We start from the raw sequence: 18453 nt of genomic DNA on the forward strand, positions 1-18453 counted from the left end.
TAGTGTTGTTACTGAGAAGACCTCCCAGTGCTTCTCCTAGTGCCCTCTTAATAAAGTCTTAGAGTACTCGCCCATAAGGACAGTGTCCTCGTATTGAACATAATACATGATTTTCAATCCTTAGAGCAACCTTACAAAGTCATATTCCATTCTTATTTTACATTTGAGCTAAGTAGACTCTCAGAGAAATGGAGTCCAAGGCACACAGTTGATAAGGAGTGAATTTGAGTTTTGGCTTTCTCCAAAAGCCAAGCTACCCAAAACCCCAGAAAAATGGAAAGCACTGTGTTAACGCTCATTCTTGGTGTCTTTCTCTCCTCTTTTTTTTCTATGTCCAGTTTTTCTACTTATTATTGATTAACCCTATTGTTCACATATCCTTTGTTTGAAGCTCCTTCAAGTCCTTTATAGAAAGATAGGGTTATAAATAAATCATTTGGTATGTATAACATACATGCATATGTATTGGCTTAATGATTCATGGCTTCAGTTGAGAAACCCTTGACTAGTGTCAACCACACAGAAAACTGCAGGAGTTTCACTTCCTGTTCTGCCAACTTTAAGCATGAAGCAATTGGGTGTGGAAGAAAGTGTACTTGAGTGACCTGGAGGCCCAGGCTCAGGTTTTGTCACTTTCCTATTCTGTGGCCTATTGAAACATTTACTTCATTGAACTTCGGCTTTCCCATCAATAAAATGGAAAAAGTTAATTATTGATTTGCTACCTTACTCAGCTAATGAGATATTCAAATATAGTTTTGTGAATATGTTTCAAGTTGTAAGACACCACACAAATTTAAGGCATTATAATTGGCATTAATTTCTCCTTATTCAACCCTTTATCCCTCTTAAATCCAGAGGATTTAAAGAGCTAAAAAAAGGCTGTCTGAGGCCTGACTTTACTCTTTCTTCTCCTTCTGTTCTATGCATATAATTTCTTTCCCTGCTTGTCCACCTCACCTGCCATTTCTAGAATTTCCATCTGGGAGAGAGAACTGATAGGAAGGAGGCCAATGTCAGCCTTTAATATTTCAGCCTTGAAATACTCCAAGTTGTATGTTGATCTTCCTTCTCTGAGCCTTGTACATTTGCTTGAATAAACACACTTCTGCAGAATTCGTATTCAAATATGAATAGAACCACACTCACATGTAGCATGGATATACACAAAATCATACATTTTAAAGCATACTAAGAAACTGATGCATACATCTGTAGATAAACAATCAGGTATGTATGTTAGTTCCTCACTTATCCACAGTTTCACTTTCCCAGGTTTCATGGTCAGTTATGGTCTGAAAATAGGTGAATACAGTACAATAAGATATTTTGAGAGAGACAGCAAGAAAGAAAGAGATCACATTCACGTAACTTTTATTACAATATATTATTATAACTATTCAATTTTATTGTTAGTTAATCTCTTACTGTGCCCAATTCAGAAGATGAACTTTATCTTAGGTATTTATGTATAGGAAAAAATATTGCATATATGAGGTTTGGTACCATCTGCGGTCTCAGAGATCCACTTGGGGTCTAAGAACGTATCCACCAAGCATAAGGGATAAGGGGAGACTACTGTACAAGTACAAGAGTAGAGAACTCATCTCAAACAGCCGTAGACATCCACTTCAAATGGATGTATTCTTCAAGAAATATAATCACACTCTTTTCTATACAGATATGATCATGTGGACAGACATACTTTCAAATACACACAGCCTTGATAGGGATACATAGGGATATGTGCATAAATGCATACATCTACTTTCGCTAGTACATGAAACATAGAAACACACCCGGGGATGTTCAATCACCTTAGACCTGCTCAAACCAAACACACTCTGAAACACTCAGTAACAAACACTTCTGAGTGTGGTCATATTTCCAGTTTTGACAACTGAATTTTGTTGTCTTTTCTTTTTTATAGCTTCATTCGGATATAATTGATATTATAAAACTGCATATATTTAATGTATACAATTTGATGAGTTTAGACATAGTCACATATCTATGAAACCATCACCACAATCAAGGTAACAAATATAACCATCACCTCCAAAAGCTTCCTTATGTATATGTATATGGTAAGAACACTTAACATGAGATCTACCCTCTTAACAAAATGTTAAGTGCATAATACAGTATTGTTCATTGTAGGAACTCTGCTATACTGCTGATCTTTAGGGCTAATTCATCTTGCATACTATAATTTTATACCAATTAGACAACTCCCTATTTCCTCATTTCTCCCTTCCTCCTTTTCCCTAGGAACCACTGTTCTATTCTCTGCTTCTATGAGTTTGACTATTTCAGAACCTCACATAAGTGAAATCAGGCAGTATCTGTCTTTCTGTTACTTGCTTATTTTACATAGCATAATGGCCTCTGGGTTTATTCATGTTGTCATAAATGACAGGATTCCCCCTTTTTTAGGCTGAATAATATCCCATTGTATGTATATGCACATTTTCTTTGTCCATTTATTTTTCAATGGAAATTTGGGTTGTTTTCATAACTTTGGAAACAGTGATTGTGAACAGTGCTGCAATGAACATGGGAGTGTAAATATTTTCTTGAAATTCTGATTTCAATTATTTTGGGTATATACACAGAAGTGAGATTGCTGGATCATACAGTAGTTCTATTTTTAATTTTTGAGAAACCTCCGTACTGTTTTTCATAATGACTGCACCATTTTCCACTCCCTCCAACAGTGAAGAAGGGTTCCAATTTCTCTATATCCTTGATGACACTTCATTTTTTTTATAGTAGCCATTCTACCTGGTAGAAGGTGATATCTCATTGCGGTTTTTATTTGCATTTCCCTGATGACATCCTGATTGTCCTTTTCTTGAATGTTCTGTTTCTAGGGAGGCTGGATGAACATTCTTTTCTGGGAACCTTCTTTATAAGAACCCCATTAATTCCAGACACATTGTTTTCTCAATGATAACATCCACTCTTCCCAAAATGTGGTCAGGGAGCGTTGCCTAACAGGAAACAGCAATGTATACTCCCTGCCTTGAATCCCTTCACGAGTTGTTCTCCTGGCAGTGAGAAGGGTACAGAGGAGGGATCCTAGCCGTCTATGTCTCCTTGAAGAGATTCAGATGTCCATCAAACATCACTTGTTCTGAAAAAAATAAACTTCTGCTGCAACTCATTTCATGAGGTCACCCCGGGTTTATCAGCCCATATGTTTCTGGAATCAAGAAAAGGTGACCTCCTGAGGTCATCCCATTTCCTTCCTGCCTCTAGTCCAAATTGTCCATGATAAGACCAGGAAGCGGAAATTTTCTTCCCCTATTTAAAAAAATGCCCCCTTTAAACAAATTATTTCAATGCTGCTTTCATGACAGTCATTACTTAGTAGGCAATAACTTCGGGATGACATCGAGTGACAAAATGAGAGTGTACTTTTCCATACTTCCTTGAAAAATAGTGGTTAAATAAATATGGATATTTGAAGCATGTCTTGAACAACCTTATTTATGATATTGGCTTATAGGCAAGACATAAAAAAATGAAAACTGTGTATATAAAAATAAAAATATATCAGGGGTGATTAGTCAAAAAATAGAACATGCTCGAGAATGACCAGGATGGTTGTGAGCATGTGTTAATCAGGTTTCCTTAGGAATCAGACACTAGACTTTAACCTCTGTAAGGAGACAGACTTAAAATGGAAGGGGCATCTTGCATCAGGAGCCCACTGCAGTCATCAAGTAGAATTTAAATTGTATTCAATCAAAAAGGAAAAAGTGAACACCCAGTTCAGTCAAAACTACCAAAATGGTTTTATGATGGCTGTAACATAATACATAATATAATTTCCATTCAAAAGACTCAGGAAAAGAACAATGTCTCTTTCTGCTTTCTCTCTCTTTATTCAACTTGATGAGGTAAGAGTTGAAATGACTTTCTTTGTCATGGGTTCCTTGGCTGAGTTGGTTGAAATGCCCACCTGGAAGACTCTGTATTTTAGTCTAGCATTTATTCCCTCTGCACTGGAAGCTCCTTGAGATTAGCAGCCCCATGTATTTAGTGCACCAGGGAATTACTCACCCTTAGCATAAGGCCTGGCATGTGGCAGCATTTAATACTTATTAACTGAACAAGTGTTGGACCCAGCTGGGCAAGAAATGCCTCAGGAGTTTTTTATTTTTCCTCTTCAGGTAGATGTTGCTTCCTGCTAATTGCATCCTGTACCCACTGTTCCTTCTGGATTCCATGATTTACCATCCAGCAGGGCTTTTCTGAGTCGTCTCCAGAAGATGTGCCGCCCCAGGACACTATCCTCCCACTCCAGGTAAGTGTTCCTGCTGAGAAGGCGGTACAGCTCCACCTGCTGCCTGAGCAGGGTCTTCTCCACCTTCTGCAGGACAATGAAGATGATCCCAGCACGACTGCTCAGAAACTGCCAGGTCTGAGCAATCTCATACTCAAAGATACACCAGCGGCTCTGGATGAAGTGCTGGGACACCACAACAATCACCTTTCGGCTTTTATGGAAACCTTCATGGATGATGTTGGCAGCAATGGCCACACCGGGAATAAAGTCTCTGTAGTGAAGGCAGAGCTGAAAGGGAGGCACCCCTTCTTCTAAATTCTTTACTAGCTCATTCCTTACCCAGTCCTCATCCTGGCTTGAGTAGATAACAAAGGCATCATAGGTGTTTTCACCTCTACCATACTTTATGCAGCCAGCAAGAAGCATCAGGTGAAAATAGAACTTATAGACCAGAACTGCTACCACAGATACTACAAGCACACTGAGGACTGACACACCAATGATGGTCTTATTCATCTGACAGGTGATATTCAAACTCAGCACAGGCATGCCCTGCTTATCTGAAGGTGTTGCACATTCCATTCGTTCAACTTCCACCAAGAGCTGCCTCTGGTCCTTGATCCACTGCAGGAAACTCTCGTGTTCACAAGTACAAGCAAAGTCATTCTGAGTAAGATTTAAGAAGGCTAGACTACTTGGAAAATGCTGTAGTTCCTGTTTTTTGGAAGTCATTATGTGATTGAGACTGTAATCAAGAACCTGGAGGGAGTTCAGACACTTATAAGGAAACGTATCCAATGAAAAGAAGTTGTTGTGGCTCATATTTAGTACCTGAAGACTGGAGAGTGAGTTAAATGCTGTTGGAGACAATTGCTCCAGTCGACACTGAGAGAGGTCCAGGAAGGTCAAGTTTCTCAGCTCTGTGAAGATATCTGGAAGGAAGTTTTCCTGGAAAGAATTGCCAGCCATTTTCAAGACTTCGAGATTGGACAAGCCATTGAAGATGCCATTGAAAGCAACTCTGGTGTGAGTATGAGAAATGTCAAGGTAAATGAGGTTTCTGAGTGATAGGAATACTGAAAACTCACTCATTTGTTTCAAATTGGAATGCTGCAAATCCAGATGTTCTAGCTGTTCTAAGCCCAAGAAGTTTGAACTCATGGTAATAACATCATTGAAGCTCAGATCTAAATACTTTAGGCTGTTTGTCCCAAAATCACTTTGAGAACAGCAACCTTTGAAACTCAAGCCATTTCTACTGAGATCTAGAAACTCAAGGCTTGGTAGATCAACTTCTGAAAAAGCATTCCCACCTCTGTTGGCAGTGAAAGTAAGCCTTTTGAGAGATTTGAGGTTCAATGTGGGAAACTGTCCAAATTTACAGTTAACTAATTCTAAATGTTGCCATCCGAAATTATAAGAAAAGTCTTCTACCCTTTTAATAGTCACACTCACCAGGGAAAATGAAGAAACATTTGCCAAACAATTAAATAAGTCAATAATATCATCGAGGTAGTGGTCTAAGTATGCTAATCGGAATTCTTCAATGGTCAAATTGCACAGGCCCTCTAGAGCAGATTTGTCAAACTCTTCCAAGTTTCCTTCATTTCTAAATTCTCCCAGAACCAAACGATGGACTTCTAAACCAGCCAGACCTTGAATACAAGTTTTCATTACATTTAAACTATCAAAATTATTTCTTAAAGTCAGCTTATGAAGGCTAATTTCTTTAAATGCACCTGGTTGGATAAAGTTCATAGGGTTCAGGGACAGGTCTAAAGAGAGATTGAGTAGGGGCATTTGATGTAGAACCTGCAAGTCTTTGCAATAAATACTTTGAATCTTGTTGCTGGAAAGGTCCAAGTACTCTAGATTGGTCAGATTAGAAAAATACTCAGGTAATTTGAAAGACTGGATAAGATTGTGAGCCACATTAAGTTCTTTCAAAGTTTTGAGATGTCCAATGGGGAAGTTCTCTAGAGATGCTAGATTTGTCTCCACAGCCACTAGCTTCTGTAAACTTGATAGTCCAGAAAAGGCTCCCAGAGCTAAACTCTGGATGGGGTTTCCTGTCAATATTAAGGTGGAGAGGAGGCTTAGGCTCTGATATGCCCCATCTTCAATTGTCTGGATTTCACACCTACAGGAATAAAAAGACATTGATTATCTAATATTTCTGCTGAATAAGAACCTAAAATAGAATATTAATCCTAGTCATCCAGCTCTTCATACAGATGTGATGGGTCATATGATTGTGCATAGGCAAAGACATCAAGCAGGACAGATGATGATGGCATGAGCAAATAAGAAGCCCCACAGATTGAGTATTATCATAGTGGCTGCAATGATAGGCTGTTTTTTGTCATGTTAGGCATACATGATAAGCAGAGGAGAAAATCCATAAGAAGGAAATCAGTTAAAGATCAATAATTGACATATATAAAGATTGTGCAGTTGATAAAGCATGTAATAGCCTTGGATCAAGTTTAGCCATTTTCTGTCACACAAAATTGTGATTATACATCTGATTGGTACACATAATATGGATAGTTGTTAGTTGTTAGCCAAGATAAATGACTGGTAAATATCAATTTCAGAGATATGAAAAATTATACATAAGTGTCACAGATACTCTTAATGTTTATGAAAAATGCTTACATGATAGCTAGATATTTGAAAGTTGTTGTTATCAGAGGTAAATGCTTGTAACAGGTGATAGGAGCGAGTTTTGTGGAAAAAAGTGAAAATTATGTGCTATAAGAGTTCACATCCAGAGAACTGTTGTGGACCAAGAGAATCAAAGTAGGCTTCTCTGAGAACACTTAAGTTGAAAATTGAAAGATGAGTACAAGTTAACGATAAAAGGAGGTGAAGTGAACAGCAAACACAAAAGCCCCAAGGTTGACAGCAAAAAATGACACATGGAGGAATCATGACAAACAGCTTCCATGGTTGGAGAACAGAGATGAAATTGGAGTGTACAATACGGAGTTGTGGAGAAAGAAGGTTTCCAATTAGGCAGAGGTTTATCAGTCAGATAAAGGGTTTTGAATTTTATCCTAAAAGAAATGAAACCCATGCTACACACAATGTTCAGAGACATGTCCAAGAGACAGGGCTTTGATGCAGCCAGCAAACAGCAAGCCAATTAGAAATTCCTTTCAGCATTGCAGGTGCTTGTCAGTTACACTGTACAAATAAGTTCTTTCTTAATCCAGCCTGAATTACATTTGCAATATTCCCCACCCGTTTTAGCTTCTTCAGGAGTTTCCTAGATAATAAAAGCATTGTGGTCCAAGCTTTTGTTGTTTATTGGTAACTAGATAAAGGATAGGCAGTATAGTAGAAAGAACGCTGGACGAGTGGACAAAAGAGCTTGGGTTTGGTGCTTCTGCAGTCCTCTCCTACTGTGTGATCTTGAGTACCTCTTTTCCTTTCTAGGTTTTAGTTATCACATTTATAAATCAAACAGCTGAACTTGATTATTTTTGAAGTTCTTTCTTTCAATTATTAGGATTTTTATAGCCCATCATTCTATCTCTGCATTGCTCTATACATCAGGTGAGAATGAAAGGGTCTTGCTGTGTCTCTATATCATTATATTGGTGATAATCACTTTAGAGAAGTAGAGTATTAAGAAAAAGAGGACATTTAAGTTGGATTCTGGAGATGTGAACTTAAATCTCTGGTCTGTGGATAACAAGCAATGATAATGTACATAAGTCACTTAAATTATTCAAGCTTCAGTTTCCTCACCTATAAAAAGAAATATATATATATTTCTATAGGGGAAAGAAGGCTGCCTGGTCTATCACAAAGCATTCTTACAAAACTAGTTGAGTTACTGTATGTGAACACTGTATGAAAAGGCAAAGGATGTCTATTGTGCTATCATTTGTGCTTCCCTAATTCAGAATCTCCTATGGGCTAACCAGAAGGGAAGCTGGCCTCTCTGTAAGCACAGATTTAAGGTTTCTGGGGCAAGTTTATTGAGTATCTAGTGGATTGAAGATGAATTACATAAGAGACATTGTTTGTTGAAAAACTACTTCTTGTTTGAAAAAAAAAAGGGAGAGGTGGTCTACCTTAATAGAGTACTTGACAAAATTTTCATGCAGAAAACTGAAATTTAGAACATAACGGCATAGATGCAGCTGGTAGCCATTATCCTAAGCAAATTAACAAAGGAACAGAAAGCCAAATACCATGAGTTCTCACTTTATAAGTAGGAGCTAAACAAGGAGTACACATGGACATAAAGATGGCAAAAATAGACCCTGGGGATTACTAGAGAGGGGATAGAGAGAAAGCAGCAAGGGTTTAAAAACTAACTATTGGGTCCTATGCTCACTACCTGAGTGATGGTACCAATTGTACTCTACATCTCAGCATTACACAATATAACCATGTAAACCCCTGAATCAAAAATAAAAGTTGAAATTATTTTTAAAACCTAATGAAATTCTGTAAGAATACTTTATGCTTATAAAATATATTTTATAAAAATTTAAATATATACAGCATATTAATATTTATTATCACATTTAATCCAGCAGGACAAGTTTCATCATTTCCATTGATCAGATAAGAAAATTAAGATTAGGGGAGATGAAGTAATATGCCTAAGGTTACATGGTTATAAATGTTGGGGGTAAACTTGGCTCAGGTCTTCTGACCCCAACAGGGCTCTATGCACTATACCACTGCTTTTGAATTGTTTCATTACTCCTTTGTTACATCCTATCTATATCCAAGTTAGAGTATAATAGGTCATATGTTCACTCTTCTACAGAAATGACTGCTCTAAAAAGGATTTTTATACTGTGACCTTAGTCTTTATTAATAATTTCTATAATAAAAAATATGTAAAATGTTTTGAAATGTTTTACAAACCATTGCAGAGAACATGATCCATTATCTAGTTCAATTTGCAAATAAGGCCCTGATGATGAAAACCCTTTTAGAATTTGGTTCCCCTAAAATATCATGATGACAATTCCACCTGCCACAACAAACGATATATTTCCCTGCATCAGAAAAGAAAATCTTAGCCACAATTCCCTGCCCACAGCAGATGTTTTCCTTTAATCTTGACATCTTTCTCCTTGGGTTACTTGTCTTTTCCTAATTCCCTATCCTCTACACTACTTTTAATATTCTAGACATTGTTTGAATCTTATGCAGTTCATGAAATCTTTCTTGACTACCCACCATAGAGAACGCCCCTCTTCTGAAAAATACAATTTGTTACCTTTAGTTTAAACATAGTTTATCACCTACTGTTATATATACCTATCTTTATATCAGTTTCCAGATCCAAAAAAATCATAATTAAAATGTGTTGAATATATACTATGTACCCAGGACCATACCCAGGACTTTAAGGTATTAACTCTTTCAAGAAGATATGCCTCCTTAACAACAGGGGCTGTGTGTTATATATCAATATATGCCTGTCTTCTTGCAGAGTGTACAACATATAGCAAGTAGTCAATAAATAGCTGCTTACGAAAGAATTTAAACTAATTTTCTCTCCTGTCTTAGAAGAAAACCTAAAATGAGAATTGCCCTTAGAAGCTGTCTCAGCCAACTGCCTATTTCACAGATGAGAAAACTGAGACCTGGAGAATAGAGGTAGCTTGCTCAAGGTTATATAGTTAATAAGACATCTGTTGTATGAATGAATAAGTGAATGAAGGTGAGACTCCACGAACCAAGCTTTCCAGTCCAATAATGAAATGATAGGACAATGAACACCTTACCTTGTGCAGTATGTAAAAGTGGATTCATTACCTGGATAAATCCAGCACCTGCAGTTCTGGGAAATTGAAGAAGCTATAGCTGCCTAAATGCCTCAGGGGATTAAAGCTCAGGTCCAGGTTCTTGGTTGAGAAGGGGAGGTTGTCCGGGATTTTGTAGAAATTCAGCTCCATGCATTGATAAGTAATGTTAGGAACCACCTGCAATGATTACACATGAAATGAAGTATCTTTACTGCATGGTCTCCCAACTCTCCTCTCCTAGACCAGAGATGGTGGGTGGGGGGGGGAGCCTCTTTATGTGCAAGCACAAAATTCAGTCAACCTTTTTTCATCCATCTGTCCATTCTTCCATCCATCTATCCATCCATCCATTCACTCAGTTTATGCTTATAAATTGTCTTACTCTAGATTAGAAAGTAAAGAGCACCTACTATGTGCTCAGCATTCTAACCTCTGTGATAAAATGGCAGCATTTAGCAAGAAGCAATGGAATCAGGGGGTGAAGGGCTGAGGCTCTGGAGTCTGAAAGCTCTGGGTTTCATGCCAGCTCTTCTGTGTGGTTTAGGGCCAAGTCTTTAAAAACAAAACAAAGCAAACAAAAGAAAAACCTCAGTGAGCCTCATTTTATCATATGTAAAATGTAGGTAATAAAATATCCAATATCATGCTTGCTGCAGTAGCACATATACTAAAATTCGAAGGATACAGAGAAGATGAGCATGGCCACCGCACAAGGATGACACACAAATCCATGATGCGCTCCATATTTTCATGATCTATGCAGCAAATCACCATGGCACACATTTACTTATGTAATAAACCTGCATGCTCTGCACATGTACCCCTGAACTTAAAAGTTGGAAATACAAAAAATAAATAAAATATCCAGTATCATTCTAAATATTCCATATCATTGGGGAGACTGTCTGGCAGTCAAGATGTCCATACTTTCCTTAGTCATGGCCCAGATTTTGACAACTGCATTCTTTTTCTTGGCTCATTGATCCTTGAGCAGAGTGATGTAGAAATAGGGAGAAATCTTTAGAGTGCATGGATTCCCATGGGGGAACCTAGTAAATAAGGTCAAGTGCTTTATGTTGTCTTTGTTCTTACGCTGCTTTCTAGCCTACTTTCCCACATTCTTTGTAAGCCTAATTCTCTAACGCTCCCATCTAATTTCTGAATGCTCTCGTTTCCTCCAACAAATTCCTTGCAGAAGCCAGCTAATTGTAGTTTTCTGTTGTTTGAAACCAATAGAATCTGTTTGAAGGATTAAATGAGATAAGGTGTTTAAAGAGTTTATTTAAAAGCCCGCTACAGTATAAGTGATCAATAGATGTTAACATTAATTATTATCTATTATTAATCCCTTACCATATGCCTGCATAGTTCTTGTTTGTTATATACTTTCACTTAATCTTCAAATAAGCATTTAAAGATGAGGAAAACGGAAATTCAAAGAAATGAAGTAATATGAGCAAAGTCGGAGTTCAAACATGCAGATCTTCATTCGTATGTCTGCTTAAATGTTGCAAGCCATGGAGCCTCAAAGACAATATTGTCTAATAGAAACAGTGCCAGGCACTCTTTCTTTGCCCTCTGTTATTCCCTTTCACAGGATGCACCACCATCTAACATTATGTTGTCTATGTGATTGTTCTCATCGTATTGTTCATATCCTGTACTCCCCATCGTATTGTTCATCTCCTGTATTCCATTGCAAGTTTCATGAGTTTGCCCACTGCTTTGTCTCCAGCACTCAGAATGGTGTCTGGCAAATGGTCGATGCTCGATAAATATTTGCTGAATCAATAACTGATTGAATAACTGATTAAATGAAGGTTTACTTAAGTCCAAACTGAGGCATTTCCTGCCAAGTGCTGTGGGCATCACAAAGAAAAATATGATGCAGCTCCAGACTTCAATGGACTCACTGTCTAGAGTAAGACTTTAGATAGGAGCAAAGCTAACACTGTCTCAAGAGGCCATAAAATAGGCTTAGAAAATATGTCCTGTGGTTCAGAGAACGCAGAGTTCAAGTCTGGATTCAGGAAAGGCTTCCCAGAAAAGGAAGATTTTAAAGTGGGTCTTGGAAGATGAGTAAGGTTTAGATATGTGGAAAGGGGAAGACAAACATGTCCTAAGGAGAGGACAACGCGAGCACGGAAAGAGTGGAAAACAAACTCAGATTGGCTGGTGAGTGGTGAGAGTGGTGAAAACTAAGTAAGAGGGCAAGCCAGATCAGGAGGGCCTCAGACTTTGTCCTGCAGCAATTATTTCAATCATTTATCACATACACATCTAGCGGCTACTGTGTGCCGGCCACTAGAAATATAGTGGTAAATAAAACCAGCAATGATCCTGCCTCCTTACCGATTCCATTACAAAGGGAGAGAGAGAAAATAAACAAACAAAAATATAAAATGTTGTGCTCTAGAAAAAAAATAATTAAGCAGTATAAGGGGATTTGAGGCAAATAAGTGAGGCTGGAGAGTTCTATATGGGGCAATCAAGGAAGACTGCCCTGAGGAGGGGACATTTAAGCAGAGATCTGAATGGAGTGATTAAAGCATGAAAAGGACTTGGGCTGCACTGACCAATATGGTAGTCACTAGCCATACAGTTATCAAACACAAGAAATGTGAATAGTGTAAATTGAGATGTGTGGTAAATGTAAAATATATACTAAATTCCAGACTTAGTACCAAACAAGGAATGCAAAAATATCAGTAATAGGTAAATATATATTAACATTTTAAACATTATTTTAAATACGCTGTTAAATAAAAATATTATCGAAATTAATTTCACCTGTTTCTTTTTTAAATGAGGCTACTAAAAACTTTAAAAATACATATGTGGTTCACGTAATATTGCCACTGGATAGCACTGATCTAGCATTCTAGGTAGAAGAAATAGCCAGTGCAAAGGCCCTGTGGTAGAAAGCTGTTCTAATGGCAATGGACAGTTATTAAAAGTTTTTAAGGAGAGTAATTTGTTAGATCAAAGCCTAAGGAAAAATAATAACAACAAATGCAAATACATAACGAACAAGAACGTGCAGAATGAATTAAAGGAAGAAGACTGGAATCAGGAAAGCAGTTACTGTGTAAGAGTCAATGCCAGGGGAAATGAGGGCCTGCCTTACAGTGGCACTAAGGGGATGGGCAGGGATGGACAGGCTTCAGGGACCCACAGGAAAAGGCACATGGGGAAAAGAAGTCAAGTTTGGCTGTGGTTTTATCTCGCAGTGAGCCTAATTAGAAAATCTATCTCCATTGACCTAACAGCAGAGGGATACAGAGAAGAGGACGAGGAGGAGGACTATGGGCAGGGAACTGAGGGAAGGGATGGCTTCAAGATAATGAATTAGTCTTTGCTAAATATTACTTGATTTTCTCCTATATCCTCAACTTCAGGACTGCAGCTGGCTTTTTCTCTTGAGTTTCTGACCCTGCCTCACCGTAAATCATGTTCTTAGCTGTTCGGCTCTACTATGGGTTTCTAAAGCAACTGTGAAGTCTGCGCAGGGGAAAAACAAAAGAGATCCATCATGAATAAGATTGCCAACCAGCTGATTGGTATTTCACTAAGCAAGAAACTGTTGCATTAGCTGACATTATACATATTTCCCTCTTGCTTTTTTCTTCTCTCTCTCTCTCTCCTTTCCTTTTTCATTCTTTTTTTCATCCTCTGGACTAAACTATATTACTAAGAAGTCTGACACCCACTTAGAAAGTTTTTTCTCTAGAGACACACACACAAAAGCCATCTTTTTCCTGAGATTGAAAGGAGCAGGGTGACTGCTTGAAGCTGAGTGTAAAGACCACCAGTGGGAAGAAATGACACTGAAGCAGTCTGCTTACTCTCTAGTGAAGAAGGTCTTAGAATTCTCTTACGGATGCAAAAACTAGTCTCAGACAGGTTTGATAATTTCTTCACACAGCCACAAGGTAGCAGAGCAGGGACCTTAAGCAGATCTATGTTATCTAATGCCCCAGTTAGCACTCAAAATTTCCAAATGGAACAAACCCCCAACGGCTGCCTCTAGTGCCCTGTAACAATGAATTATTTGATCTCTGTGGCTTCTAAATTTAAGGTAATTTAACTCTTTTTTGCAAAAATAAACAAACCAGGGCACACAGTGAGAAGTTCTGGGCAGAAGTGAGGGAAAGTTCAGAGGAGCTGACTCCAGCCACATACCTCCACGCAGGGATCCCAGCTTTCTGGTCTCACGCAGGAGAGGAAGGCCATGGCTGGGATCAGAGTCCCAGCCAGGCGCAAGGCAGACATCATCCTGGCATCATCCTCACTGCTTCTGTGAGCAGCAGTGGCCCTGTGAACGCGTGGCTCGCTATCACCGTCTGACCGAGCAGTTTCTGAGGCACTGGTGTCTTCTCTTCCTTGAGCCGCCCCACAGAAATTGGTGTATTCAAAGCAGTTCTGGGCTAAAGGGTGAGAGGAAGTGAAAGTGGCAACCTTAGCATTCTGGACTTTTGTTTCTCTAATGGTTATCTCTTTTGTCACAGGAGAGGAAGTTAGAAGAAGAAAACGCCTGCAGACCAGTGGCTAAAGAAACACCAAGAGGAAGCTAGTTGGCTTTTATCCCAATTAGTCATCTGATCTCTGCCTGAGCTTGGTGAATTTAGGAAAACAGTCAGGTTCTGTTAAAATAGCCCTTGTAACTCTCTAGGATGACGGTGATTTTCCAATTTTGTTTCAGCTGTGGAAACACTATTTGTATTAGTTTGCTGGGGCTGCCATAAGGAAATACCACAGACTGGCTGGCTTAAACAACCGACATTTATTTTCTCACAATTCTAGAGGCTTCCAGTCTGAACTCAAGGTGTCAGCAAGTGTGTCTGAATTCTAATCTCCCCTTCTTATAAGGACAGCAGTTATGTTGGATTAGGGCCCACCATAATGACCTCATTCTACCTTACATACCTCTTTCAAGGCTCTCTCTCCATATACAGTCATAATCTGAGGTAGAGGGTTTAGGACTTTGATATATAAGTTTTTGCAGGACACAATTTGGCCCGCCTCTTCTTGTGAAGAAACTCAAATACAAAACTGAAAATAAACCTCAATTGAAACACAGTTTGAAAAGTACAAGAAGATTGGGAAAATTCTGGGATTTCAGAATGGAATATACTGAGTTCAGATCTCAGCTGGGTGACTTCATGGCCTTGAGGCATTGGTCAAGTCATGTAAACTGCTAAGCTTTACTTTTTTTTTTCATTTTCTTTATTATGGTAAAATCACATAACATGACATAACATAAAATTTATTATCTTCACCATTTGTATATATGTACAATTTAGTGGCATTAATTACGTTCATATTTTTGTACAATCATCACCACTATTCATTAATAAATAACTCCCCATTTCCCCTTTCCCTAGGCCCTGGAAACTATGCACTACTTTTTGTCTCTATAATCTTGACTACTCTAGGCCTCTCTTAGAAGTGGAATCATACAGCATGTGTCTTTTTGTCACTGGCTTATTTCACTTTGCATAATGTCCTCAAGGTTCTTTTCTGTGTAGTATAGATCAAAGCCTCCTTCCTTTTTAAAGCTGAACAATATTCCATCGTATGTATATACCACATTTTGCTTATCCATTTGTCTGTTCATGGACACTTGCATTGTTGCCACACGTTAGCTGTTGTGAATAATGCTGCCATAAACATGGTTGTACAAATATCTCTTAAAGTCTCTGTTTTCAATTCTTTTGGATATGTACTCAGAAGTGAGATTGCTGGATCATATGGTAAATCTATTTTTAATTTTTTGAGCAACCACCATATGATTCTCCACAGCATCTGTACCATTTTACATTCCTACAAACGGTGTACAAGTGTTCTCATTTTTTCACATCTTCACCAACACTTATTATTACTTTCTGGTCTGTAAAATGTGGTAATCATTTTTAATCATAGCAGAAGCTTGCATTTATAAAATGTATTAAAATAAAGATATGCAATGGTAGTCAAATTATACAAACCTACCAACCTTTAGTTTTCTGGTCTTTAAAATGAAGATAATCACATGTGTTTGAATTAGTGAATTAAGCTAACTTACGTAAAACGTCTAGTCTAGAGGATCATCATTACATTCCATAAATGAGAGCTATGATGAGGATTGAAAATCTGGATAGGATGAAGATGATAATATGTATCTCAAAGTATTGTATTGGGATTAAATGAGCTGGCATTTGTAAAGCTTTTAGGACAGTGTCTGGAAAGTAGCAAGTGCAATGTAAGTTTCTGTTAAATAGGAACATGATTTAAAATGGGAATATTATGGGTGCTAAGTCCTAGATAGTTCTACTGTAATATCCTCCAAGCACTTCCAATCTAACATGTCAAAAACCAAGCTGTGAGGGACCATTTTGTGGTGGACTGGGCACAGACTCTTGTAGACTCCATCAACACACCAGTAGAGTTAAGATATAAACAACCTCCATGTCAAAGCTTTGCTCTGAGTATTGAGATTATTCATGTAAAGATTTTAGAGCAGTGCCTGACACAGAGTAGGTGCTCAATAAAGTTTAGTTCCCTGGAAAGTCAATGGTGTTTCACTTTGACATAGTAATCCAAGGTGGAAATCTCTTTATTTCTCTTACTTCCTCATTTCTCATGCTAAACATGTATTAACCCAATTTTCTTCTTTTCTGTGTTCTTGATGTTCTGGCATCTGGGAAGAGACTGCACTTACCAGGGCTAGTTAGTTCTAGAAAATAGCAAAAGATTTGCCCTGGAGCATGCCTTTCTTATGCACACTAACCAATCCAGAGCCCTTACTCTGAACCACCTGCTCTACCTGGCTTTTACACCCAAGTAGACACCATTATTCAGCCCTAATCATCACAGGTTCAAGTACCAGACAACTAGAGACAGACCCTATACCCCAGAGCCCACTGAGATTATTCACACTAGCCAGTCCTACCCCTGCTTACCCTGCCTTGGCTTGCCTTTTCTGCAGTAACAACAATAAAAGCTTGTGCCTATAATTTCCTCTTGCTCCCTCTGCCTCCTGACGGACTCTGGTGCTACCCATGTGGCCCTGCACGGTGTGGCATGCCCCCCCCTCCTTAGGAACTGTAAACAACAAACTATGTTTCCAGTGGAATCATCTGATCTGCTGTTTTCACCACAGCCGAATAAAACCTACATTTTAAAAAATGTTCCACCAAGTTCTAGAAATTATATCTGTAAAATAATTCCAAAATGTCAGTCGCCATTTCTACTAGCATTACTATTGAACGTATCCCAAGGCCTAGACTAGTTCAATATACTTTAAGAAGCCTCCCAAAGTCTAGATTCACCTCTTTCGATGTATCAGCTCTTCCAATTGATTCTTCATCCTGCAGTTGAAAACATCTTTCTAAAATAGAAATACATTTACCTCATGTCATGCTAATAATGACTTCAGGTTGGGTATTGCCTAGATAAAAATTCTCCTGGCCTACCCCCATCACATATACACATACAGAAACACTCCACTTCCTAAGAATGAGAAACAAATATGTGTGTCATTTCAAGCCAGACATGACTAGACCCCATTACTGGGACACAGTGCTTAAGTGAATAGAGTAATACAAGTGTGTAATAGACAAATGCTCTTTCTTCCCATTATTTGGAGAGGAAACCGCTTGATAGTCAAGATGAGGAACTAAGGAAAAGGGCCCAGGGAAGTCCTTTCAACTATTTTCTGAGATGTTAATACATGTATTTTATAGAAGTCTTCCTGGAAATTTTTCCTATGTGTGATTGGAGAATCCCTGGTAGTGACTTGTAAAGAGGTTTCCTTTTCATGGGAAATGAATGGGATTAACACCCAATCATTTACTGACCTTAATCAAAGATATCTAGGTTCTGTGTTGCTCTTCCAGAAGGCAGACCATGTGTCAAATACAAATTAGAAACTGTAAGCCCCTTAGTTATCAGATCTTACTTGCTTTTGTTGATGAACTTACCGATGCAGTATTATAATGAGGTAAGACCGCAGTGATTAGTTACCATTATGGGCCTATAATTTCTACTACAGTAGAATAATAATCACATCTTGGTTTTTTTACTTTTATTTTTACACTCATAAGTACATGTGCAGGATGAGCAGGTTTGTTACATAGGTAAATGTGTGTCACGGGGCTTTGTTGTACATAATTAATCGCATCTTAACCACAGTGGTAGAGATTTGGCCAGAGGCAAAAGAAGCCACTTGATCGCCTACATCCTTCATGCAGAGCAAGTTCAACTCAGGACCCATAGTCAGTCAGTCAATGGAGGAATCCCATGTTTGCCAGGGACCTAGAAGAAGTGTTTGCTTTTATTTGGCAGGTAATGCATATGCTGTAAGAAATATGCACAAAACTGACAAGTGTTAGACTA

General features: G+C 38.3%; 1 protein-coding gene and 1 non-coding gene across 5 annotated transcripts; one reads left to right on the top strand and one right to left on the bottom strand.

Moving 5' to 3' along the window:
* Positions 1-1357: 1357 nt before the first annotated feature.
* TLR4 (toll like receptor 4) lies at positions 1358-14629 on the bottom strand. Of its 4 annotated transcripts, XM_055271308.1 has the most exons (4): positions 14260-14324; positions 10508-10629; positions 10088-10254; positions 1358-6434 (listed from the first exon to the last, which is right to left on the bottom strand). In XM_055271308.1, exons 3-4 carry the CDS (start codon positions 10225-10227, stop codon positions 4196-4198), a joined length of 2379 nt encoding a protein of 792 aa, XP_055127283.1. In that variant the 5' UTR covers positions 10228-10254; positions 10508-10629; positions 14260-14324; the 3' UTR covers positions 1358-4195. The 4 variants fall into 4 exon arrangements, with proteins under 4 accessions (XP_055127283.1, XP_063492883.1, XP_055127282.1 ...); XM_063636813.1 differs by lacking the exon at positions 10508-10629 and having other exon boundaries at positions 14266-14629; XM_055271307.2 differs by lacking the exon at positions 10508-10629 and having other exon boundaries at positions 14260-14629.
* On the top strand, positions 10725-10827 carry LOC129479906 (U6 spliceosomal RNA). The gene has a single exon (XR_008656835.1). It is a non-coding gene; the product is annotated as a U6 spliceosomal RNA (small nuclear RNA).
* Positions 14630-18453: the final 3824 nt, after the last annotated feature.

Source organism: Symphalangus syndactylus, chromosome 3, assembly GCF_028878055.3.
Source record: "Symphalangus syndactylus isolate Jambi chromosome 3, NHGRI_mSymSyn1-v2.1_pri, whole genome shotgun sequence".
Taxonomy (NCBI): Eukaryota; Metazoa; Chordata; class Mammalia; order Primates; family Hylobatidae; genus Symphalangus; species Symphalangus syndactylus.